The 21,624-nt window shown below is 66.5% G+C and overlaps 8 protein-coding genes and 2 non-coding genes across 10 annotated transcripts; 4 read left to right on the top strand and 6 right to left on the bottom strand.

Moving 5' to 3' along the window:
• Nucleotides 1-421: 421 nt before the first annotated feature.
• Nucleotides 422-1,912, top strand: RHOBADRAFT_29059 (uncharacterized protein). Its single transcript, XM_018412848.1, has 8 exons — nt 422-462; nt 520-529; nt 599-699; nt 778-876; nt 942-1,067; nt 1,143-1,253; nt 1,339-1,511; nt 1,592-1,912. The coding sequence occupies exons 1-8, from the start codon at nt 457-459 to the stop codon at nt 1,866-1,868; spliced, it is 903 nt and encodes a 300-aa protein (XP_018269381.1). The 5' UTR covers nt 422-456; the 3' UTR covers nt 1,869-1,912.
• Nucleotides 1,913-2,124: 212 nt separating this feature from the next.
• On the bottom strand, nt 2,125-4,966 carry RHOBADRAFT_45905 (uncharacterized protein; the record flags this gene model as incomplete). The annotated part of the gene is made up of 9 exons (XM_018414684.1): nt 2,125-2,204; nt 2,284-2,571; nt 2,645-2,734; nt 2,796-3,080; nt 3,872-3,931; nt 4,003-4,290; nt 4,363-4,452; nt 4,518-4,802; nt 4,948-4,966. 9 exons carry the CDS (start codon nt 4,964-4,966, stop codon nt 2,125-2,127), a joined length of 1,485 nt encoding a protein of 494 aa, XP_018269380.1.
• A 560-nt stretch (nt 4,967-5,526) lies between these two features.
• Nucleotides 5,527-7,400, bottom strand: RHOBADRAFT_55091 (uncharacterized protein). Its single transcript, XM_018417662.1, has 6 exons — nt 7,351-7,400; nt 7,016-7,168; nt 6,799-6,914; nt 6,605-6,727; nt 5,824-6,521; nt 5,527-5,730 (listed from the first exon to the last, which is right to left on the bottom strand). Exons 1-6 carry the CDS (start codon nt 7,391-7,393, stop codon nt 5,712-5,714), a joined length of 1,152 nt encoding a protein of 383 aa, XP_018269379.1. The 5' UTR covers nt 7,394-7,400; the 3' UTR covers nt 5,527-5,711.
• Nucleotides 7,401-7,511: 111 nt separating this feature from the next.
• Nucleotides 7,512-7,942, top strand: RHOBADRAFT_45903 (uncharacterized protein; the record flags this gene model as incomplete). Its single annotated transcript, XM_018414683.1, has 2 exons — nt 7,512-7,730; nt 7,811-7,942. 2 exons carry the CDS (start codon nt 7,512-7,514, stop codon nt 7,940-7,942), a joined length of 351 nt encoding a protein of 116 aa, XP_018269378.1.
• Nucleotides 7,943-8,057: 115 nt separating this feature from the next.
• On the bottom strand, nt 8,058-12,419 carry RHOBADRAFT_55089 (uncharacterized protein; the record flags this gene model as incomplete). The annotated part of the gene is made up of 11 exons (XM_018417661.1): nt 8,058-8,333; nt 8,427-8,610; nt 8,685-9,386; nt 9,464-9,722; nt 9,791-10,244; nt 10,319-10,806; nt 10,868-11,092; nt 11,156-11,279; nt 11,359-12,077; nt 12,147-12,243; nt 12,325-12,419. 11 exons carry the CDS (start codon nt 12,417-12,419, stop codon nt 8,138-8,140), a joined length of 3,543 nt encoding a protein of 1,180 aa, XP_018269377.1. The 3' UTR covers nt 8,058-8,137.
• Nucleotides 12,420-12,649: 230 nt separating this feature from the next.
• Nucleotides 12,650-16,338, top strand: RHOBADRAFT_55088 (uncharacterized protein; the record flags this gene model as incomplete). The annotated part of the gene is made up of 17 exons (XM_018417660.1): nt 12,650-13,156; nt 13,221-13,541; nt 13,608-13,700; nt 13,766-13,780; nt 13,840-13,871; nt 13,951-14,026; nt 14,089-14,159; nt 14,231-14,434; nt 14,510-14,523; nt 14,596-14,703; nt 14,774-14,885; nt 14,947-15,122; nt 15,210-15,369; nt 15,522-15,645; nt 15,730-15,780; nt 15,843-16,109; nt 16,188-16,338. 17 exons carry the CDS (start codon nt 12,650-12,652, stop codon nt 16,290-16,292), a joined length of 2,436 nt encoding a protein of 811 aa, XP_018269376.1. The 3' UTR covers nt 16,293-16,338.
• A 366-nt stretch (nt 16,339-16,704) lies between these two features.
• On the bottom strand, nt 16,705-17,091 carry RHOBADRAFT_45900 (uncharacterized protein; the record flags this gene model as incomplete). The annotated part of the gene is made up of 2 exons (XM_018414682.1): nt 16,705-16,935; nt 17,005-17,091. 2 exons carry the CDS (start codon nt 17,089-17,091, stop codon nt 16,705-16,707), a joined length of 318 nt encoding a protein of 105 aa, XP_018269375.1.
• Nucleotides 17,092-17,181: 90 nt separating this feature from the next.
• On the top strand, nt 17,182-18,456 carry RHOBADRAFT_65434 (uncharacterized protein). The gene is made up of 5 exons (XM_018418707.1): nt 17,182-17,211; nt 17,691-17,754; nt 17,853-18,039; nt 18,117-18,247; nt 18,334-18,456. The coding sequence occupies exons 1-5, from the start codon at nt 17,209-17,211 to the stop codon at nt 18,363-18,365; spliced, it is 417 nt and encodes a 138-aa protein (XP_018269374.1). The 5' UTR covers nt 17,182-17,208; the 3' UTR covers nt 18,366-18,456.
• An 880-nt stretch (nt 18,457-19,336) lies between these two features.
• Nucleotides 19,337-19,451, bottom strand: RHOBADRAFT_t90. The gene has a single exon. It is a non-coding gene; the product is annotated as a tRNA-Arg (tRNA).
• A 335-nt stretch (nt 19,452-19,786) lies between these two features.
• Nucleotides 19,787-19,859, bottom strand: RHOBADRAFT_t89. Its single transcript has one exon. It is a non-coding gene; the product is annotated as a tRNA-Lys (tRNA).
• Between the last annotated feature and the right edge of the window lie 1,765 nt (nt 19,860-21,624).

The raw sequence follows: 21,624 nt of genomic DNA, 5'->3' as shown, positions 1-21,624 counted from the left end.
CGCACGAGAGCTTGTTCCCTGCCCCGGTCCGATCGAGTTGAGCCGCGTGGCGACGTGGCGCGCTTCCCCGGCGCGGCCTTCCGAGCTGCGAACGTGCTCTCCTGGCCGGCTCTCCTCCCCTAGCCACTCCAAGGGTCCGCCTCGAGCCCACTCGGACTCGCTTCCTTTGCATCCGCACCAGCCAGCACCACTCGCGACACGCGCCCGCCCGTTCGCCCCACTCCTGCCCCCCCTCTCTCTCCGCAGCTTCGACCACCCGCCAGCCCGCGCACGATGAGCACCGCCGAGCCCAAGGGCGACTACAAGCTGGTCGCCGACAACGACCAGGACATGGAGCTGGACCTCGAGCGCGCCGCGAGCCGCAGCCGCGGTCCCACCCCGCCGCCCTCGTCGCTCGACAGCCTCTTGCAGCACCCTGCGCTCCCGGTCCTGTGCTACTGCGCGTCGAGCATCCTCATGACGGTGCGTCTGCAGAGCCTCTCTCTCGTGCGGGCGGGACCTGACTTCTTCCTCCTGCAGGTCGTCAACAGCGAGTCGCCTTCGACCCGCACCTCTGCTCTAGCCGACAAGCCGCTGACCCTCTTCCTCCCGCTCGCAGAGTTCGTCGTGTCGGGCAAAGGGTTTAACATGAACTTCCTCCTGCTCGCGATCCAGTCGGTCGTGTGCAGCTCGTGCGTCGTCGCCGCCAAGCGCCTCGGTGTGCGTCCCCTCGCTCTCTTTCTCTTCGATGGGCTTGCGGGCGCGCAGCTGACCTCCTTTCGCGCCACCTACCTGCAGGTCATCACTTTCCGCGACTGGGACCGCGAGGACGCCCGGCGCTGGTTCCCCATCTCGTTCCTCCTCGTCCTCGTCATCTACACCGGGTCCAAGTCGCTCGTGCGTCCCTCTCCCTCTCGCCCTTCTCGACTCGCACGCACTGACACGCCCCTGAACCTCGACAGCAATACCTCTCGGTCCCGGTCTACACCATCTTCAAGAACCTCACCATCATTCTCATCGCGTACGGCGAGGTCCTCTGGTTCGGCGGCAGCGTGACGCCGCTCACGCTCGTCTCGTTCGGCCTCATGGTGCGCCCACCCTTTCTCTATCGAGCTTGGAGACGAGAAGGAGAGGCGCTCACCCCTCGTCTTGCCCCCTTGCAGGTCGTTTCGTCGCTCATCGCTGCGAGCCCGGACGTCCTGAGGTGGATGAACGGTGTCGGCGCCGCTCCGAGCGTCGGTGCCCAGTCGAGCGCAGGCTACCTGTGGATGTTCGTGCGTCTGAGCTTCCTCCGCTCGGTGCGCGCGAGCGACGAGCAGGTCGACCACGGACTGACTTTCGGGCTCCTCTCGCGCACAGTTCAACTGCTTCGTCTCGGCCGGCTACGTCCTCGCCATGCGCAAGCGCATCAAGGTCACCAACTTCAAGGACTGGGACTCGATGTTCTACAACAACTTGCTCTCGATCCCGGTCCTCGTAGTCTTCTCGATCCTGTTCGAGACCTGGTCGTCCGACAACCTCGAGCGCAACTTGTGCGTCCCTCTCTCTCTCTTTCCTCTTGGTCGCGTTGGCGATTGCGAGCAGTCCTGACGTCTATGAGCGCCGCCCGCAGCCCGGCCGAGACCCGCACGAGCCTTTTGAGCCTCATGGCCTTCTCGGGCGCGGCGGCCGTCTTTATCTCGTACTGCACGGCCTGGACTGTCCGCACGACGTCGTCGACGACGTTCTCGATGGTCGGCGCCCTCAACAAGCTGCCCGTCGCCGCGTCGGGCATCCTCTTCTTCGGCGACCCGGCCAACTTCTCCAACGTCTGCTCGATCCTCGTGGGCTTCATGGCCGGCATCGTCTTCGCAATGGCGAAATCGGTGCAGTCGGCGGCGGCCAAGTAGCACGTTGGCGCGTGGCTCTGCAATAGATTCTGGCTTTCCGAGGCGCGAGCTCTGATTTGAGAAGGTCGCCGAGAATTCTCTCGATGTACGAGTATGCGCGAGGAACGAAAGGCACGGGTTACACAGGTCGACGAGAGAGTGCGAGAAGGAGAGGGGGGAGCTACAAGACAAGTTAGTTGGCTACAAGGAGGAGCGAGTGGAGAAGAAGCTGCGCAACGTGGACGAGTCCAGGGCCCGGCCTCGCACCGGGCGGTGTTCACGCCGACACCGTCAGACCGTAGCAGTACAAGCGTGTCCTATCGGCCGTGCGGCGCATGTAGGAGCCAGGAGGGCAAACTAGAGGAGGAGAGGACCGAAAGCGAGAGGGTTAGTCATTTCGGTCGCTGCAATGGCAGACTCGACAAGAGGGACGCACACAGGATGCAGGCGCGATTGCGGCACTGCGGTATCCCGATCCCGTTGTACGACGGGGGGCACACGACCCCGAGCGCGCCGCAGTTGGTCGGCGAAGTGAACGTGTTGACGCACGTGTTGGCGTCGCTCGCGACGTACCCGTTGGCCGTGTCGCACACAAGCGTACACACGCCTGCGCCCGAGCACAAGAAGGCGCCGTTGGGCGTCGTGCCGCACGTGTTGGGCCCGCACGTCGGCTGCGACGCGATGCACGTGCCGCCCGCGAGAATGAAGCCGGGCTGGCAGCCCACTGTCGCTCGCTGACGAGGGTCATTGTCGCCTGCATCTGCGCGTCGTCAAGAAGAGGGGAGAGGTCGGCGCACCGGCGCAGAGGTGCGTGACCTTGTTGCAGTACACGAGGCCGTTTGTCGGCACGTCGCTCGGCGAGGTGACGGCTTTGAGGCACACGTTGTCTGTCGCGGCGAGGAATGATGAGTCGGCGCTCGATGTAAGAGCGCGCAGAGAGACGCGCACCCGTGCCGCAACGATAGCGCTTGATCGCGCGAGCAAAGACGGCCCGACGCTCGAGGTCGCGCTTCGAGACGCCCTCGCGCGCATTGACCTCGTCCACGTGGCGCTTGAGGAGCCGTTGGCCCTCGTCGTGCGCCGCTGTCTCTCGCTTGAGCTTCTTGACGGCGGCGACCTTGGCGCGCTTTATGCGTGCGGCCGACGCCTGGCGGGATTCGGGCGAGCGGCGCTCGACGAGGGGATCGGAGCCGGTAAAAGAGGGGGACGACCCGCGACGAGCCAAATCTGACGCTGTGGGTCGAGGTACCGTGGAACGAGGAAGCTGGTCAGCCACTTCGAGAGCTCGAGGGAAAGAGCGAGAACCAAAATCACGACTCGACTCACTTGACAAGGGACTCGCGCCGACGATGGAGAGGGTGACAGCGGCGAGCACGGCCACGAAGAGCCGGCTAGCGGCGCAACGCATGTCGAGAGTCGGGAGGGGGAGAAGGGCGAGGTTCGAGCGGGGCGAACTTGATTTTTGGTGAGCGATGAGCGGACACGTGGATGGTGGCCAGCGTCGGCGGCGAAATGAGGCTATCGAACGCGCCACAGGGTAGCGCTCGAGTGCAAGAGAGAGCGAGGGAGCAGTGTACAGCGCGCACGCCGGCGCAAAGCTGGGCACGCGCTCGCTGCACATCGCGTCCCGCGCACGAGCGCAGCAGCGCGGGACGGCGGACGTCGCACTGGCCGCACTGAGCGAGTCGGCATCTACGAGCGCATGCTCAGAGGCTCGCAGCACGCAGCCTTGCACGTGCGACGCTGCTGAGCGCGAGCGCGAGCAAAAGGAGCGGCTCGCGAAGGAGGGCACGGTCCTCGGGAGGCGAGGTCGAGCTCTGAGAGCGCCTCTCGCTCTGCGCGATTCGGCCGGGAGAGAAGAGCAGAACGTTCCTCGATACACGGACAGAGGGGAAGGAATGAACGAGACGAGAGGTACAGACCGCTGAACCCGACACACCGAGTGAGAAGAACAGGAGGCGGCCGACGCGACGGGTGGACGAGTCCTCGACGCATCGGCGCATCGACGCAAGCCCATCATCGACCGTAGCAGTACAGGGCTTGACCGTCGAGCGTACGCCGCAGCGTCGTGCCACGAGGGCAGCCTGCAGCGCGAGGAAGAAGTGAGCTGGTTTGGGAAGGCCAGCAAGGAAGAGGCTCGGCGAGCGGGACGCACTGAGGATGCACCTGCGGTTCCGACACGCAGCCGTTCCCACGCCGTTGTACGACCCAGGGCACGACGTGCCGGCGGCGCCGCAGTTGTCGGGCGAGGTCTCGACGTTGACGCAGGTGCCGGCGTTGGTCGCGACGTACCCATTGGCCGTGTCGCACGCGAGGGTGCACACGCTCCCGCCGGAGCACAGGAAGACGCCGTTGGGCGTCGTGCCGCACGTGTTGGGCCCGCACGTCGGCTGAGACTGGATGCAGGTACCGCTCGCGAGGATGTAGCCCGGCTGGCAGCCGACTGCTCGGCGTCGACGACGAGGAGAGTCAGAGTCGGTCTCGACGTGGGCGACGTGCGACGATAGGGACGCACCGGCGCAGATGTGGGTGATCTTGTTGCAGAAAGCGCGGCCGTTCGTCGGCAAATCGCTCGGGGAAGTGACGGCTTTAGCGCAGACGCGGTCTGCGTGCTCGAGTCAGGTGAGCTACTGCGACGTGTACGCTTGGAGAAGGAGAGGCGGGACACACCGGTTCCACAGCGGTAGCGCTTAAGGGCGCGAGCAAAGACGGCCCGGCGCTCGAGGTCGCGCTTCGAGACGCCCTCGCGCTCGTTGACCTCGTCAATGTGGCGCTTGAGGAGGCGCTGCCCTCGTTCGTGCAGCGCCGTCTCGCGCAGGGCGCGCTTGGCGGCGGCGAGCTTGGCGCGCTTGATGCGGGCGACGGACGCCTCGCGCGACTCGGTCGAGCGCTCGACGAGGGGCTCGGAGGTGGTGAAGAAGGAGGGTGCGGACGTGCGGCGGACGAGGGTCGATGCTGTACGTCGACGAGGGACGGGAGAGAGGGTCAGCTCGCCCCGTGTCGACGCGAAAAGCGGCGAGCGACTCGCCCTCGAGAGGGGTTGCGCCAACGACAACGACGACGGACATGGCGACGACGGCAAGTGCGGCCGCCAAGAAACGGCCAGCTGCGTAGCGCATGGCGAGAGCGTCTGACGAAGGGCGGAGACGAGAAGCTGAGGGGTCTGTGCGCGGTCGAGTGGTCGGGAGAGGCGAGAGGCGCACGGGGGAGGGAAGGACGGTCGGTGTGGACAGCGGTAAGCGTCGGACGTGCTGCACTCGAGTGCAAGAGCGCGAAAGCGAGGGCAAGGCCGCACCCAGCATGGGCACGATGGAGTTGCGGCCGCCTGGGCGCAGCTCTCCCGAGGCGCACGTCCCGCTCGTCGCGTGGCGGCGCGGGTCTCGAATATCAAAACGACAATCCGCCGACTCGAGCAAGGACGGCTTACGCTCTCTCGCGTGGCCTCGGTAATCCAGGGGGAGCACTAGAGGGAGCACTCGGCCTCGCGCATGCGACGCTCATGCGAATGCAGGGCCCGAGAGGAGGCGAAGCGACTCGCGAGGAGAAGGAGCAGCACGGCGACTGATCGCGAGATTGGGCCTCAGACCTTTCGAAGCTGGCCACGCGCACGCGAGATCGCTCAGGGGTGCCGGACTCTCTCTCTCTCTCTGCTCGCTCGATTGGACAACAGGGCCAGGGGTTGAGATCGAGAGAGCGAGTTGCATCCGGAACGACGAGGCGAGGCGAGGCGAGAGATAAAGGCGGGAGGGCAGGCAGACGACGAAGGGGGGAAGCGAGGGGTGCGACTCGCAGGGGGCAAGGGAGGGGAAGAGTGTAGACAGATCAACAGGTTACAGACGGGGGAGGGGGCAAAAGCGGCTGCGGTCAGGCGCGGCAAGTGAGGCTGCGCGCGACGGACGAGGCAGGGTCAGTCAGTTGGTCGTCGGCGACGAGGCCGACCGAGAGAGTGAGAGAGAGGAAGGGGGCCAAGACTCACTAGGTGACGACGACGGCGGCAAACATCAAGCCCGCAACGACCTGCACCGGGACGCCCTCCTGCCCCTTGAGCTCGACGACGGCCTGCGCCGTGCTCGCCTCCTTGCCCGCACCCGCTCCGCCCGCACCCGCACCCGCACCCGCACCGCGCGAGCGCAGCGTCGCCGCCGTCGTCTCGCTCGCGTCGAGCTGCTGCTTGACGCGCGCAAGCTCGGCCTTGGTCGCCGCGAGCTCCGACCGCACGCGCGACAGCTCGTCCGACCCGCCAGCCGCCGCCGTGCTCGTGCTCGTGCTCGCGCTCGTCGCCTTCGTCGTCGTAGAGGACGACGCGGGCGCGGAAGAGGCGGCGCCCGAGGGCGACGACGCCGAGAGGTAGGCCGGCCCGCCCGACGACTGGATGGGCGCGTTGCGCTCGATCGCGTTGGCGACGCCGGGGAGGCCGACGGCCGCCGCCGCACCGGCCGCCGCGCCCGACGCACCGGCGGCGACGTCGCGCGCCTTGTCGGCCATGGCGGGCGAGGGCGACGAAGCCGCCGGCGACGACGACGACGAGTTGTGGAACTGGGCCGGCGAGGGCGAGGCGTCGCGGGCGGACGTGGCGGACGGCTGGGTCGGGGTGCTCGACGCGTGCGACGAGGGGCTGACGGCCGAGGCAAAGGCCGGCTCAACGTTCGAGGTGCGCGGCGTGTCGTGCCCAGTCTGCGGGCGCGTCGCATGAGCGTCAGTGTACTCGCTGCGGGCACGCGCGAGCGAGAGAGAGAGGAAGGCAGGTCCCGACGCACCGTCTCTTCCGGGATCGAGCCGTGCTCAGCGGCGGGGAGGTAGGCGCAGCGGATCTTCTGCTCGTGGATCTGGCTCGGGGCCGCCTCGCCGCGCGACTTGTCCTCCTGCTCAACGACCGACCACTGCGGTGCGACGGCGGCTCTGTCAGTATCCGGTGGGCGCCGAGGGGGAGAGAGGGCGGGGTGGGACGTACCAGCTCGGCGAGGGCGACGTCCTCGCGCTCCGGAGTGATGATGATGCTCTGGACGAGGAACTTGTCGCGGCACTTGGCGCCCGGCGCCGGGTCCTCCTTCATGGCCTGCAGGAGAACTGTGTCCAGGGACGCAAGGAGTCAGTGGCCGCGCTGAGGCAAGCCGAGGTCGCGTGCGAGTGCGTGGGAGGGGTCGCAGGCGGGGAGAGGGTTGACGGACCCTGGACCTCGACCGTCTCGCCCGGCTCGATGCGACCCGAGTTGGGGCGGACGCAGTACTGCCTCGGGGCGGTCGTCTTGACCTTGTAGGCGACCGCCTGCGAGTTGTGGTTGCTGACGGCGAGCGAGCGCTTGACGAGCTGCGTGAGCGGGCCTGCGGGAGGGCGACGAGTGGACGTGGGAGTTGGGCGCAAGTAAGAGGGCGGCGGTGGTGCAGGTGGCACAGGGCGGGCGAGGGAGGGAGCGTCAGTGAGGTGAGTGGGGACGAGGTGGAGGAGGGGGGAGGAGCGCGGGGAGAGGGGGCCGCGAGAGGCGAGGAAGGAGGGTGGGACGCACGCTGGAAGCCGAGCTGGCTCGAGGGCGAGAGCGTGACCGACATGGCGCCGAGAGTGCGAGTAGCGAGGGTGAGAGCGAGAGAGGAGTGACGGCGACGACGACGACGGCCGCAGCAGCCAGCGAGCCTCGACCGGAACCCTACTACACCACCCCCGTCCACCATGCTCGCCTGGCAACCTTTGCGCACCCTCGCCCGCGTCGCAACCCGCCCCTCGTCCCCGCTCAGCTGGGCCCTCTCGTCCTCGCCCTCCTCGTCCTTGCGCCTTTTCTCGTCGTCGCCCGCCCAGCTCCTCGTCCGGAAACCGACAAAGATCAAGCTCAAGACCCACCAGGGCGCCGCAAAGCGCTGGAAGGCCCTCGCCAACGGCGAGTTCAAGCGCGTGCGTCCCCTCTCCCACTCCTCCTCTCCTCCTCCTCCTCATCTCTCGGCGTGCTGACCGGCCAACTCGCATCCACACAGGCCAAGGCCGGCCGCGTCCACCTCAACAGCAACGGCAGCATGTCACGCGAGCGCCTCAACCGCCTCGGCGAGCCCGCCTTTGCCCGGCCAGCGTGGAAGAAGACGCTCCGGCGCCTCCTCCCCTACGCGTGAGCGCGCAATGACGATGGGCGGGCGCATGGGCGGATGCGACTAGACGAGCTGTTGTACTGGGTCATGCAGGTCATCTCTTTCCAACTCTCTCAAGGTCTGCGCGGCGGGACGAGAGCAAGAGAGACGAACGACGATGGCCAACGACGGAAAGCGAGAAAGCTATGCTACAAACTGCGGGCACTCCTCCTCTTGTGCTCAGTGCACCCTCGCCACCTCCTCGATCAAGCTCGCCACCTCGTCGCGCGTGACCGAGAGCCGCTCGGGCTCGCTCTGCCCGGCGACGACCGCCTCCTGCCGCTCGACGCTCAAATCGAGGAATTGCTCGACGAACGCGCCGTCGATGAACCCGGCACTCGGGTACACCGTCTTGTCCACCTTGTATGAGCGGAACCTGGCGGGATTTGAGAGTTAGCCCGACGTCCGTCAGGGAGAGAGAGAGAGAGAGAGAGAGAGGGAGAGAGAGGAAGGGACGACGGCGACGCACTCTTCTTGCCCAACATGCCCGTGGTACCCGATGACGGCGCGCAAGTTGCGCTCGACGCCCGACAAGATCTGGCCCGCCTCGGGCGACAGCGACGCAATGACGCCGATGCTGCCCGCCGACGTCGCAAACAGGAGCTGCGCCGTCGCCGCGCCCGACGAGTCGCCGATGAGCTGCCCGAGCGAACCTGTACGTCGATCCGGGCGTGAGTCAGTCCGAGAACCGTTGGGGATGAGGGAGAGAGAGGAAGAGGCAGCGCACCTGGCCGGAAGCGCGACACCATCTCGCCGAGGTGCCACTGGCCCCTCGCCTCGAGCACACCCGCGTCCCCAACCCGCCCTTGGCGCTCGGCGCCCTCGTCGCGCCCGAGCGTAAACAAGTTCAGGTCCGTCTCGGCGCCGAGCACCTCGCCCGAGCCGGCACCGAGCGGCGCAACGCCGAGCATGTACCGGCTGCGGTAGTCGCGCGCGACCTCGTCGAGGCGCCCTTGCATCGGCGCGCCCGTCGGCGCCGTGTACCGCAGGAGCGTCACGCTCCGCAGCGCGTCGCCGACGACGAGCGTGCCCGGCTCGTCGCCCGCTGCGAGCGTGTACGCGACGAAGGCGCCGCCCCACGTCGCCGAGAGCGACAGCGAGCCGTCGGCGCCGAGCGCCCACACGCCCACCTGCGAGTTGACCGCCGTCGCGACGTAGCCCTGCGCCGAGCCCGCGCCGGTCCCGGCGAGCGGCACGACGGCGTACGGGCACCCGCCGATCGCCGTCTCGCTCACCTGCTCGAGCGCCGCCCCGTCGCCGTCGACCGTCGTGCGCAGGACGAGCAGCCGGCCCTCAGTCGGCTCGCTGTCCGGCGATGGCGGCGCGCGCGTCGTGCCGACGAGGAAGAGCGCCTCGCCCGACTCGGCCGCGTGCGCGAGCGTGAGCGACTGGGCTTCCTCGCCCGGCTCAAGGGCGAGCGTTGCGCGAGCTGCAGAGGAGGTGGGGAGGGACGTCAGGCGCAGGTCTCGAGACGAGAGAGAGAATGAGAGAGAGAGAGGGACGCACTCGCAAAGTCCTCGCCGAGCAACCTGACGACGCCGCTCACGCTCGTCTCGCCCGTCTCGCGATCAACGTCGCGCCTCGCGCATGTGACGACGAAGCACTTGGCCTCGGCGTCGTGCGCGATCCGGCGCGGCTCGTCCTCGTCGAGCGGGACCGTGCGCACGTCGACCTGCTGGATGGCGCCGACCTGGGCGAGCGTGAGGCTCGAGGACGACGCGAGGGCGAGGGCGCCGTTCGGGAGCGCGCAGACGGCGTGCGTGTCCTGGCAGAGGGGGCAACGATGTCAGTTCCGCCCGTCTCTGCCCGACAGAGAGGAGAGAGTGGACGCACGCCGACGTTGACGCTCGAGTAGACGAGGCGGTCTTTGGACCGGCTGACGATCGTCGGCCGGTCGCTCGCGACAAACACGTCGCACGCGTCGCCGTGCACGATCTCGGTCACCTGGAGCGGCCGCTTGCCGAGCGCGACGGCCTTGGAGCTCGACGCGACGAACGACCCGCTCGCGAGGTCGACGGCGAGCGAGACGAGCGTGCCGTCGCCGAGGCCGGCGAGGAGCGTCGTGTCGCCGCCGTTGGTGGTCGGCGACGATGCCGACGAAAAGTCCGTGAGGGCCAGCGAGCGGATGAGGAAGGTCGAGTCGATGCGGTGTGTCGCGCACGGGGCGAGCGGCGACGAGGCGAGGTCGACGAGGTGGACCTCCTGCGACGTCCACAGCGCGACGACGACGTGCTGGCCCGACGGCGAGAGCGCGAGAGCGGCAATGTCGTGCTGGAACGTGGTCGAGCTGTACAGAGGCGCAAAAGTCAGTACCGCTCCTTGCGTCGACGAGCGAGAGAAGAGGGACCCCGAGAGACGCACCTGACGTTGACGAGCTGCCCGTTCTCGGCCCGCAGGACAACCAGCTCGCCGCCCTCGACTGCGACAGCAAGGTACGCCCCGCCCTCGCGCGCCGCCGCCGCCGTGATCTTCTTCTTGCCGCCCTCGGGCCGCCACGTCTGCCCGTCGCACGCGACACCCTGCGCCGTCACCTGCACGACGAGGCCGGCAGCGAGCGCGCCGGCGAACAGGGTCGCACTTGCCGAGTCGAAGAAGGGCAGGTCAACCTCGTCGAGGTCGAGCTCGGCGCCGTCGCCGCCGTCATCGCCGCCGGCCGAGACGAGCTTGAAGACGCGCGTCTCGTCGAAGAAGCCGAGGACGAGGAGCCGATCGTCGGCCGACGTCGTGAACGACCACAGGCGCTGCACGCCGTCGATCTCGAGGCTCGCGAGTTCCTGGACGCCGACGCCGCTGCGGACGACGCGGAGCGAGCCCGTCTTGTACGCGCCCGAGCACGTGACGAGGTAACCCTGTGTGCGCGCTGTTCATCAGTACACGGTCGGCGTGCGAGGAAGGGGAACGAGGGCGCACCGACGACGAGGTCGACGACTCGCCGACGACGACAAAGTCGAGGACGGGCGCGAGCGACGAGAAGCTCTGCACGAGGGCAAGCTCGGTCGCCGGGGCCGGCGTCGCGTCGTCGTGCATCGCGTCGGCGTCGGTCGACGGCAGACGAATGATCTGCGAGTCGCCGAACCGCGACGAGAGGTAGACCTCCGTGGCCGACATGGGCACGATCGAGGTTGCCGAGGTGGCCTGTGGGTGCGCACGAGTCAGTTTCGGCGATGCGGCGCAGAGAGAGGGGAAGGCGGGACGCACGTCGCCGAGGTCTTCGACTGAGACGCTCGTGACACGCCCTGCGTCCGACAGCGTGGCCGTGACGAGCAGCAGCTTGCCGTACAAGTCGCCGAGGAGGAGCCGGTCGTCGGACAGCGCCGTCCATCTGCAGGATGGGAGAGAAGGTCTGCATGAGTGCGCCTGCTCGGAGAGAGACGCAGAGAGGGAGAGAGAGGAGGACGCACGCCGTGACGCGCGAGACGGGCAGCCGACACCTTGCTCCAGCCCCGCTCTCCTCGACCGCCGCCGCCGCCTTGCCCTTGCCCTTGTCGCCCTTGCCCTCGTCACCGCCGTCCGTCACGGGCACGGCGTACCACGTCATCGACTCCTCGCCGACGACCGCGACGCCGTTGCCGAGCGGGATCACGAGCTCGCTGCCCGGGTCGACGAGGACCTGCTCGCGCAAGGGGCCCTCGCCGAGCTCCTTGTCGACGAGGTCGACCGTGAACGTTGCGAGGACCTTGTGCCCCGTGTGCGACGCGTACACGGCGGCGAGGACGGGCGCCGACGAGAACGCGGTCGAGGTCGGGACGAACGCGAGCGACGAGACGTTGAGGGTCGACAGGCGCACGTTGTAGCTCGCGTCGAGGTCGAGCTCGTTCGACTCGTCGGCGGCGCCGTGCGACGCCCTGCGCGAAGACGACGAGGCGGCGGCGGCAGCTGCGGCGGCGCCGGGGAGCGGGACGACGCGCACGAGGCCGCTGTAGGCGTGCACGAGGACGCAGCGGCCATGCTGGTCGACGACAATGTCCTGGTACTCTGCGAGGCGGCCAAAGGGCTCGTGGATCGAGATGCTCGCGCTCGTGACGACGCTCGGCTCCGAGGCGGGGGCGGACGGGTCCGAGTCGAGGAGGAAGAGGCGCTGGCAGGTGGTGAGGACGATGATGGACGCCGTTGCGCGACCCTGCGCAGGGAGTTAGGACTGGGTCAGCTGGCGTCTGTGCGCAAGGAGGAAGGGAGAGGGACGACGCACGGCGAGATGGACGCTCTGGATGGCAGCAATGCCCGAGTAGACGTTGACCTCGATGTTGCCCGCGTCGGGGACTGCAAACTCGAGTCGGTCGAGTTTGCTGTGTGCGGCAGTCCATCGGGAACGAGGGTGAGTGGAGGTCGGGTCGCGCGGCGAGGCGAGCGAGGAGGATGCGACGCACTGGAAGACGAGCGTCTCGCGCTCTGGATCGAAGAAGCGGGCCGACAGGGCACCAAGCTGAGCTGATGGCCCGAGAGCCTGCGCGACGTACAGCATGGTAGCGCGTTGTGGAGAGAAGAGAGGCGGAGAAGCGCTCGACGCGATGAGACGACGACAACGACGCCGAGGCGACTCGCCCCCTGTGCTCGACCGACTCGCCAAAGCACCCACTCTGCTGCACTCGACTGGCAGCTACATGCCCACCTGAACCCGGCTCACCGTCGCCCCTCGTCGACCTCGCCCCTCCCCCTCGACCCGGACCCCCACTCGGCGACATCGGCGGGCCAATGTCGACCCCGTCCACCTCGCCAGACGAGCACACCCCCTTGTTCGACGACGACCTCGAGGCCGCCACGACCCGCACCCGCTCAAGCCGCACCCTCACCCCGCTCCTCCGCTCGCCGCCCTCGTCCACCTCGGCACCCTCTCGACCCCGAAGCATCCGCAGCCTCGCGTCGTACGGCACCGCAGCAGCAGCAGCAGCCCGCAGGTCGCCCTCGCCGTCACCGTCCTCGTCCGCCGACGAGTCGAGCCGGACCCGTCGCGCGAGCAAGAAGCGGCCTGTCGGCGCACGCTGGGCGGGCGAGGTCCGCTCCCGCCTCTTGTGCATCAGCATCGCCGTCCTGTTGGCGGTCTGCGTGTACGCGAGCTTTGTCGAGGACTTTATGGGCAACGTCGAGGCCGCCATCTCGTGCGCGACCTGCATCGGCCTCCTCGCGCCCCTTCAAGCCCTCGCCAACCTCGGCGACGACGCCTTTGTCGACCTGTTCGTCGGCTTCTGCACTCGGCTCGGCGTGCGTCCCTCTCTCTCACTTCATCAACTCCCTCGTCGCCAACTGACCTCGTCAACGACCGCAGATCGAGGACGCCGACGTGTGCGCCGGCGCCGTCGGGACCCAAGCCCCGATCCTCGCGCACGACCTGCGCTCGATCCGCCTCGCGTCGCCCGCCGCCAAGAACTTTTGCACCACCATTTTTGGCCTGTGCCCGCTGCCCAACACGATCCCGCACGCCGTCAACCTCACGGCCGCGCCGCTCGAGGCCGCCGACCACCCGGCCGCGCTCGAGGCCCTCAAGCTCGGCCGCACGCCGCGCGTCAAGAAGCGCTGGGTGTCCAAGGGCCGCAAGCCGTTCCAGATCGTCCACATCAGCGACGTGCACGTCGACCGCAGCTACGCTGTGCGTCCCTCGTCCACTTCCCGTCCCCTCGAGACCTCGCACTGACTCACCTCCTCCCGAGGACAGCCTGGCGCCACCACCGACTGCTCAAAGGTCATCTGCTGCCGCAACTATGGCCCTGGTTCCCTCGGCGACGACGTCAAGCACCCCGCAGGACCTGTGCGTCCACCTGCCCTCGTCCCCCCTTGCCCGTCCCGAGCTGACTCTGCCGTTCCGCCCTGCAGTTCGGCCACAAGAAGGTGCGCCCTCGCCTTGTCGCCGCTACCCCTAGTCTTGTCTGACCTTGCCTCTCCCGCAGTGCGACGCGCCGAGCGCCCTCGTCGAGAGCATGTTTCGCGCCATCGACCAGCGCGTCCTCGTCCCGCAGCCCCCCTCCCTCGTCGCGTACTGACGTGCCTCTTTCCCGCAGCTTCGTGCCCAACAACACGTTCTCGATCTTTACCGGCGACGTCGTCGAGAGCGCCGTGTGGGCTGTCGACCAACCGGTGCGTCCCTCTCTTCCGCCCCCGAGCCTCGATCGTCCTGACTTTCTCGGTCGCGCCCGCAGCTCGTCACGTCCGACATGGAGGCGTGGCACGCCGACATGCAGCCCGTCTCGTACCCCGTCATCGGCAACCAGTGCGTTCCCCTCACACGCTCAGCGTCGCCGAACCCTCCCTGATTTCGGTCCCGGTCCTCCTCGCCCGCAGCGACGTCGCGCCGGTCAACGCCTTCCCGCGCTCAACCTCGCCGCAATCCTCGGCGTCCGACTGGGTGTTTGACCTCGCGGCGCGTGACTGGGAGAAGTGGATCGGGAGGCGTGCGGCTCGGCAGGTGCGCGAGACGAGCGGGTGCTACTCGCGCGTGCACCCGGGCACCGACCTCAAGATCATCTCGCTCAACACCAACTACTGGTGCGTCCCCTCCTCTCTCTTTGCGTGTCTCGAGGCGAGTGGGCGTGCGAGAAACTGACCGACTTGCTCGAGCAGGTACAAGCAGAACTGTGCGCCTTCTCGAGCCTCCTCGTCCTCTCTCGACCCATGTACAACCTCACTGACTCGCCCAATTCTCACAGTCTGGCTCTACGACTCGGACGTGCCGATCTGGGACCCGAACGGCATCCTTTCGTGGCTCGCCGACGAGCTCGACCTTGCCGAGCGCGCAGGACAGCGAGCCTGGATCAGTGCGTCGACTTCGTCCTCCTCTCACTTTCTCGTCTCGCCGGGACTGACTCGGCCTGTCGTGCGTCGCAGTCGGGCACATGCCGTTCGGCAAGGTCGACGCCATGCGCGACCAGAGCAACTACGCCAACCAGATCTTCCAGCGCTACCACGACACGATCGCCGCCCACTTCTACGGACACAGGTACGCCCATCGATCCTTGTCCTCGCGAGCACCTCCTGACTCACTCGTGCCCCGCCGACAGCCACGTCGACGAGTTCGAGATCTCGTACCCGGACTACGAGAACCGCACGGCCGACAACGCCAACGGCATCGCCTTTATCTCGGGCGCCCTGACGCCGACGAGCGGCAACCCGGTCTTTCGCGTGTACGACATCGACCCCGACACGTACGAGGTCATGGACTTTGTCCCGCACTACAGTGCGTCCCGCCTCTCTCGCTTCCTCGTCCCCCCTCTCCTGCCACCGTTGCCTGAGCTGACCCGTTGCCTCCCTCCTTCCCTCGCAGCGAACCGCTCGGACCCGCAGTACCAGGTCGACCCCGTGTGGCAGCCGTACTACTCGGCGCGCGACAGCTACAACTCGTACCTCGACCCGCCCATCCCGGCGTCGGCGCCGCTCAACGGCACGTTCTGGCACCGCGTCACCGAGGTCTTTGAGCGCAATGAGTGCGTCCCTCCTTCTCTCTGTCCCTCTCCTTCTCTCTCGCCTTCCTCTCTCGCCCTCTCCCTCCCTGCCTCTCTTCGCCTCTCTCCCCGACCCGTCTTTCTCTCGCTCTCGTGCGACGAGGCTTACTGACGAGCGTGCGCCTGTCGAGCAGGACCGTGTTCCAGCTGTTCAACGAGCGCCTGTCGCGCGGCGGCAAGATCGAGGACTGCTCGGGCCCGATCTGCAGGAACAACACGATCTGCATGCTCCGCTCGATGCAGAGCGAGTCGAACTGTGTGCGTCCCTGCTCCTCCACGTTCTCGTTGTCGTCGTGCGGCGGGCGAGGTGAGCGAGGGCTGACTCACTCGAGGTGCGTGCAGGCCGTCATCCAGCCGGGCCTGTCGTTCAAGGACCAGAAGCGCGACACGGACGTGCGTCCCCTCTCTCTTCCTCCCTCCGTGACAAGCCGATACTGACGTCCCTCGACGAGCAGGCCGTCACCGAGCCGCAGCGCGACGAGGAAGCCTCGCCCTCGGCGTCGTCGCTCGGCCTCGATGACCCCGACGACGACGAGGAAGAGCCGTTCGCCCAGTCGAAGCAGCACGACTTTTTCGCGTGCGAGGGCCCTGGGCTGGCGAGCATGCTGCGCAAGCTCGGGAGCGGGCTCGCCGTGCCGGGCCCGTCTCCACTGCCGCCGCCGCCAGCTCGAGCGGGTCGGTTCGGCGTGCAGCGTGCGGCCAAGCGGCAGAAGGGCATACAGGTGCGCTCGCGCTCTCTCTGTCCCTCTCTCTCTCGGTGTGCGACGCCGTCTGACTCGCCCGCACCCCCGCACGCGCAGTTCTCGGCGCTCAGGGCGTTCGAGCAAGAGGCGCACGGCGCCGTCCGGCGACACAAGCACAAGCGAAGGAAGGAGTGGGTCAAGTCGATGCTCTTCTTGGACTAGACTGTGTAGAGATTCGTGTGCGTGCAACGCTGTTGTATGACAAGGGCTCGTCGCCGGCGGGAGCGGCTCGAGAGCGGGAGCGCTACAGCAAGGAATGGGGCTCGGCCGTCGCGTGAGACGGTGCCGCTCGGCTTGGCGTCGTCGTCGAAAGGCCGCTGCTGTCGCAATGGCGCATTCCGTCGACCCGACGCGATGGCGAGGCGGGCGAGAGCTCCAGAGCCGGGTCGAGGCGGCGGGGCGAGCGGCGGCTGCGCGAGGGGCCCGACAAGGTCAGCGCGTGCCCGGCAAGTCGCCGACCGAGGGGAGGAGAGCACGCACAAGTCGGGGCGGCCGGCCGACGAGACGACGAGCGGGTGTCGATGCGCAACAGCTCGCGCGGCAACGGCGGCGGCGGCGGCGGCGGCGACATCGCTCAGCGCTGGAGGCCCTCCTTGCCGCCCTTTGCGACCCAGCCGAGCGGCCACTCGTGCGTGTCGGGCACGACGACCTTTTTGACGCCGGGCGCGCCGTACGTCTCGAGCATCTTGTCGCCGCGCCGCACGAGGTGCTCGATCGCCGAGATGTCCTTGCGCTTGAGGCCGCCGCCGAGGGTCGGGTGGCGGAACTGGTGAGCGACGAACGCGAACCAGGCGGGGCGGTTCTCCTGCGAGAGGAGGGGAGGGAAGGGCGAGTTGGCTCGGGCTGGTCGGGGAGAGAGGAGGGGGAGACGCACGAGGGGTTTGGAGGCGACGAGCTTGAGAGCGCGCTTGTAGCAGTGGTAGACTTGGCGCTGCAGGCCGGTGATCCTGCGTCCTGCCATCGTGCGTGCCTTGCTGCGAGGGAGAGTGAGCGAGAGCCACGGTCGAGTCGCACCTCGTCGTCTCGTCTCCTCCTCCCCTCGCTCCTCCCCTTCACCCTCAACCCGCCCTACCGCACCATGGTGAGCCCCGCTGTGTCCACCGTACTTCCGAAAACCCGTCCGCGACCCTCCCCGCCTGTCCAGACGGCCCCCGTCGCCTCGCCCGCGCCCTCGTCCCCCTCCCCCTCGTCATCAAACCTCGCCCGTTCATCCCGCCTCGGCTCTCTGGCCGAGGGACCTCGTCCGCACGCGCCTCGCCTCGCGCGTTGGAACGTTCTGGGGCGGTCTGCGAGCGAGCAGTGGAGGCGTGCACCTCGCTGGGATCGCGCCGTGTCGGTCGTTGGGCGGGCTGGCCGAGGCGGCCCGTGTGGGCGGCGAGCGGCCCTCGGCGGGCGCAGTGCGGGACTCGGCACCTTCTCGTCGATGCTGCAGCAGAGCTCGGCGGTGTCCAGCATGCGTGCGAGGCTCTAACGCGATGGTGGACCGGGGCAGCAGGCGGACGACCTCCTCGCGGGCGTGATAGCGCCGGTACTGACCTCGTCCCTCGAACCCGCCTGCAGTCTTCCGGTGTCGCCGTTCACCCTACCTGCCTCGAGGCCTACCAGTCGCTCAAGCTCGGCAAGAGTGCGTCGGCTCGTTCCTCTCTCCCTTCGTCGTCCCTCTCCGACCAGCGTGCTGACCTCTTGCGTCCTCCTCCCGCCTCGCACTCGTCTGCGTCGCAGAGCTCAAATTCATCGTCTTCAAGCTCTCGGGCGACAACAAGGAGATCGTCGTCGACTCGCAGTCCGAGTCGTCGTCGTACGACGAGTTCCTCGACGCGCTCCCGCCCAACTCGCCCCGCTACGCCGTGTACGACTTTGAGTACGAGAAGGGCGAGGGCAAGCGGAACAAGCTCTGCTTCTACGCGTGGTGCGTCTCCTGCCCTCTCTCTCTCTTTGGGCGGCCGTCTTTTCGAGTACCGGGTACTGACGCTCGAGCACGCACAGGTCGCCGGACGAGGCAAAGATCAAGGACAAGATGCTGTACGCCTCGTCCAAGGACGCCCTCCGTCGCTCGCTCGTCGGCATCGCTTCGGAGATCCAGGGCACCGACTCGTCCGAGGTCGCCTACGACGAGGGTCCGTCCACCCTCGCTCTCTTCTTCTACGAGATCCGAATGCGCCTCCTGAGCTCACCGCCCTCTCTCTCTCTCCCTGCCTCGCAGTCCTCGACAAGGTCACGCGCATGTCGTCGTAATCTGCAGCAGTCCCGCCTCTGTACCCCCACCTCCTTCTGTCGTCGTCGTCGAGTTACCCCCAAACGCCCTTTCGGCGCTTCTCTCCAGTCGCGATTCTGCTGTTGCGTCTGCTTGCAAGAGAGAGAGACCGCGCGCGTGTGCAGAGAGTGGAAAGTCGCTTTGCTCGGGTCGACCTGAGGCGCGAGTCGAGGTTCAGACTTCGTCCGGCGCGGCACCGTCTGAAGTGGGTTTGGCGCGGCAGTTCCCTTGGTCGCACGTTCGAGGCTCGGCTACGAGCGCGGTGGGGCGAGGGAGGAACAGCTTGCGCCGAGCGCAAGTGGCCTGAGCGCCCACCCACCCGAGCATGTCGCACGAGAACGCCCTCGACTCGCTGTGAGCCAGCTTTGCCTCGGTCCGCGGGAGGAGGCCTGTCCTACTCCTCGCTAGACACGCTCCGCCAAACGCACGAGACGCACGCCGAGAACCGCGAGCCTGGTCGCCGGCGCGACCCGTGGTAGCTTCTCCGGCGGGCCTTACTGCCGCCTCAGACTCGAGCATTGCGTCTTTGGATCCTCTCGATCTGCTCACAGCTTTGACCTACGCGAGCTCAACGAGCAACAGACAGCTGGCTTTCACGGGAACGACGAGCAAGGTTGAAGCTGGACGTTCATTCTCACGGAGCGCGCGCTCCACGAGACCGATTCTCGCTCCTTTCGTCGGGCTTGCTAGCTAGGCCTCGCTGTCAGTCACGGGTAAGGGAAGCGCGACGCAGGGAGCCAGGAAGAGCGAGTCCGTGACGACCTTCTCAAGTTGCCGCTCCCCGTGGCCTCGACGGATCCGCACTTGTCCTTCCGTCTTGCAAACGCAGTGGCATGCTCAGCCCATGCAGACCAACAAGATCCGCCATTCCGCGGAGCAAAATGAGCTCTTCGGGAACCTGGCCTGCCGCCCGGACCTACGGGCGGACTCCCGGGCTCCTCCAAAAAAAGCTTGACCACGATGGGGCTCGAACCCACGATCTCCTGATAGTTAGGCGCGCCTCCTTCGGAGTTCGGAAGAAGAAGCGAAGGTCGTAGTCAGACGCCTTGCCATTGGGCCACGCGGCCAGTTGTATTGACGGCAGACTTGGGCATACCAATATGAAGCGCCAAAATATTGCTCCAAGAGCTATTGTCTCCCGCGCCGTTCTGCCGGCCCGGAATGCGAGCCTGGAGGGGTCTCCGAGCGGGACCTTCCCAAGTTTCAGGTCCTCCTGATGCTGAACGCTCTGGCCAGAGCGGGCACCCTGTGGACGCACACTCAAGGCTTCCAGGCAGCCCGAGTCCCGGTTGCCAGGTCGGATTGGGAACAGCTGGGCCAATCCGTCTGCGGGCGCCCGTCCGACGGACTCGCTTGCAGACAGAGGTGTCAGCAAGCTTGGCCGGCCGCAAAAAAAATACTGCGCCCAATGTGGGGCTCGAACCCACGACCACCAGATTAAGAGTCTGGTGCTCTGCCGACTGAGCTAACCGGGCTGTGCTTAGCGCCCGCGTCCGATTCACAACTTATGGTAATCTCAGCTGCTGCGTCGGAGTGTGCTCCAACTTGCGGAGACACGCCCGCGTTGCCAGAAGTGGCCGTCACTCTCCGCGTCTCACACAGAAGGAGGAGAGGGTCAACCCGACCGTAGCAGATGGCAAACCTGAACTTGATGGCAGGCCAGAGATCAAGAATGGGCACTGTGCCAGGAGGGCCAAATGATCCTCTCTCTCTCTCTCTCTCTCTCTCTCTCTCTCTCTCTCTCTCTCTCTCTCTCTCTCTCTCTCTGTTTTGGCAGCCCATCTGTCCATTACCTGCCGGCCTGCATTGAAATGTCCTGGAGCGGGCAAATGGTGGTGAGAGCTTGTGTGGTGTCTGGTAGGGAGCACATGAAGGAGCCAGGGCTATGGGTAGGAGATGTTTGGGCCAGGTCAGTTACAGGAAGCCTCGGAGGTGCTGGGCCTGTGGTCCAATTAGGAATTGCGTTGCGCAAGGATCTGGCCCAGGGACCCTGTCCCCTTGGTGACAGGTGCTCTGCACAGTGAATGATAAGGTGTGAGAATTTCAGCTCGGGTCAATTACAGGATCAAGGCGTGGGAGCCTCAGAGGTGCTGGCCTATGGTCCGATTAGCATACCTACCGCCAGGGGCTTGTCCTGTTGGTGCAAGGTAGTTGACAAGGTGAATGATGGGGTGGGAGAGTTTCAGGGCAAGTCAGTTACAAGATCCAGGTGTGCAGGCCCGGAAGGTCCGAGGCTGCCAGGCCTTGTTCCTGTAAGTGAATGGCCCCGTAACTCTATGGCACTATGTGGCACCCTGTTGAGTACCTTGTGCCCCCTTGGATGGGGTGATCTGGGTCAAGTGAGCGGCAACCTGTTTTGTAGTCAGGCCTAAGAGTAGGAAGGTCCGAGGCTGCCGGGCCTTGTTCCTGTAAGTGAATGGCCCCGTAACTTGATGGCACTATTTGGCACCCTGTTGAGTACCTTGTGCCCCCTGGATGGGGTGATCTGGGTCAAGTGAGCGGCGACCTGTTTTGTAGTCAGGCCTAAGGGTAGGAAGGTCCGAGGCTGCCGGGCCTTGTTCCTGTAAGTGAATGGCCCCGTAACTCAATGGCACTATTTGGCACCCTGTTGAGTACCTTGTGCCCCCTGGATGGGGTGATCTGGGTCAAGTGAGCGGCGACCTGTTTTGTAGTCAGGCCTAAGGGTAGGAAGGTCCGAGGCTGCCGGGCCTCGTTCCTGTAAGTGAATGGCCCCGTAACTCTATGGCACTATTTGGCACCATGTTGAGTACCTTGTGCCCCCTGGATGGGGTGATCTGGGTCAAGTGAGCGGCAACCTGTTTTGTAGTCAGGCCTAAGGGTAGGAAGGTCCGAGGCTGCCGGGCCTCGTTCCTGTAAGTGAATGGCTCCGTAACTCTATGGCACTATTTGGCACCCTGTTGAGTACCTTGTGCCCCCTGGATGGGGTGATCTGGGTCAAGTGAGCGGCGACCTGTTTTGTAGTCAGGCCTAAGGGTAGGAAGGTCCGAGGCTGCCGGGCCTCGTTCCCGTAAGTGAATGGCCCCGTAACTCGATGGCACTATTTGGCACCCTGTTGAGTACCTTGTGCCCCCTGGATGGGGTGATCTGGGTCAAGTGAGCGGCAACCTGTTTTGTAGTCAGGCCTAAGGGAAGGAAGGTCCAAGGCTGCCGGGCCTCGTTCCTGTAAGTGAATGGCGCCGTAACTCAATGGCACTAAGTGGCAGCATGTTGAGTACCTTG

This window comes from Rhodotorula graminis (assembly GCF_001329695.1).
Source record: "Rhodotorula graminis WP1 unplaced genomic scaffold RHOBAscaffold_11, whole genome shotgun sequence".
Classification (NCBI taxonomy): domain Eukaryota; kingdom Fungi; phylum Basidiomycota; class Microbotryomycetes; order Sporidiobolales; family Sporidiobolaceae; genus Rhodotorula; species Rhodotorula graminis.
This window is presented reverse-complemented; position numbering and strand designations above follow the sequence as displayed.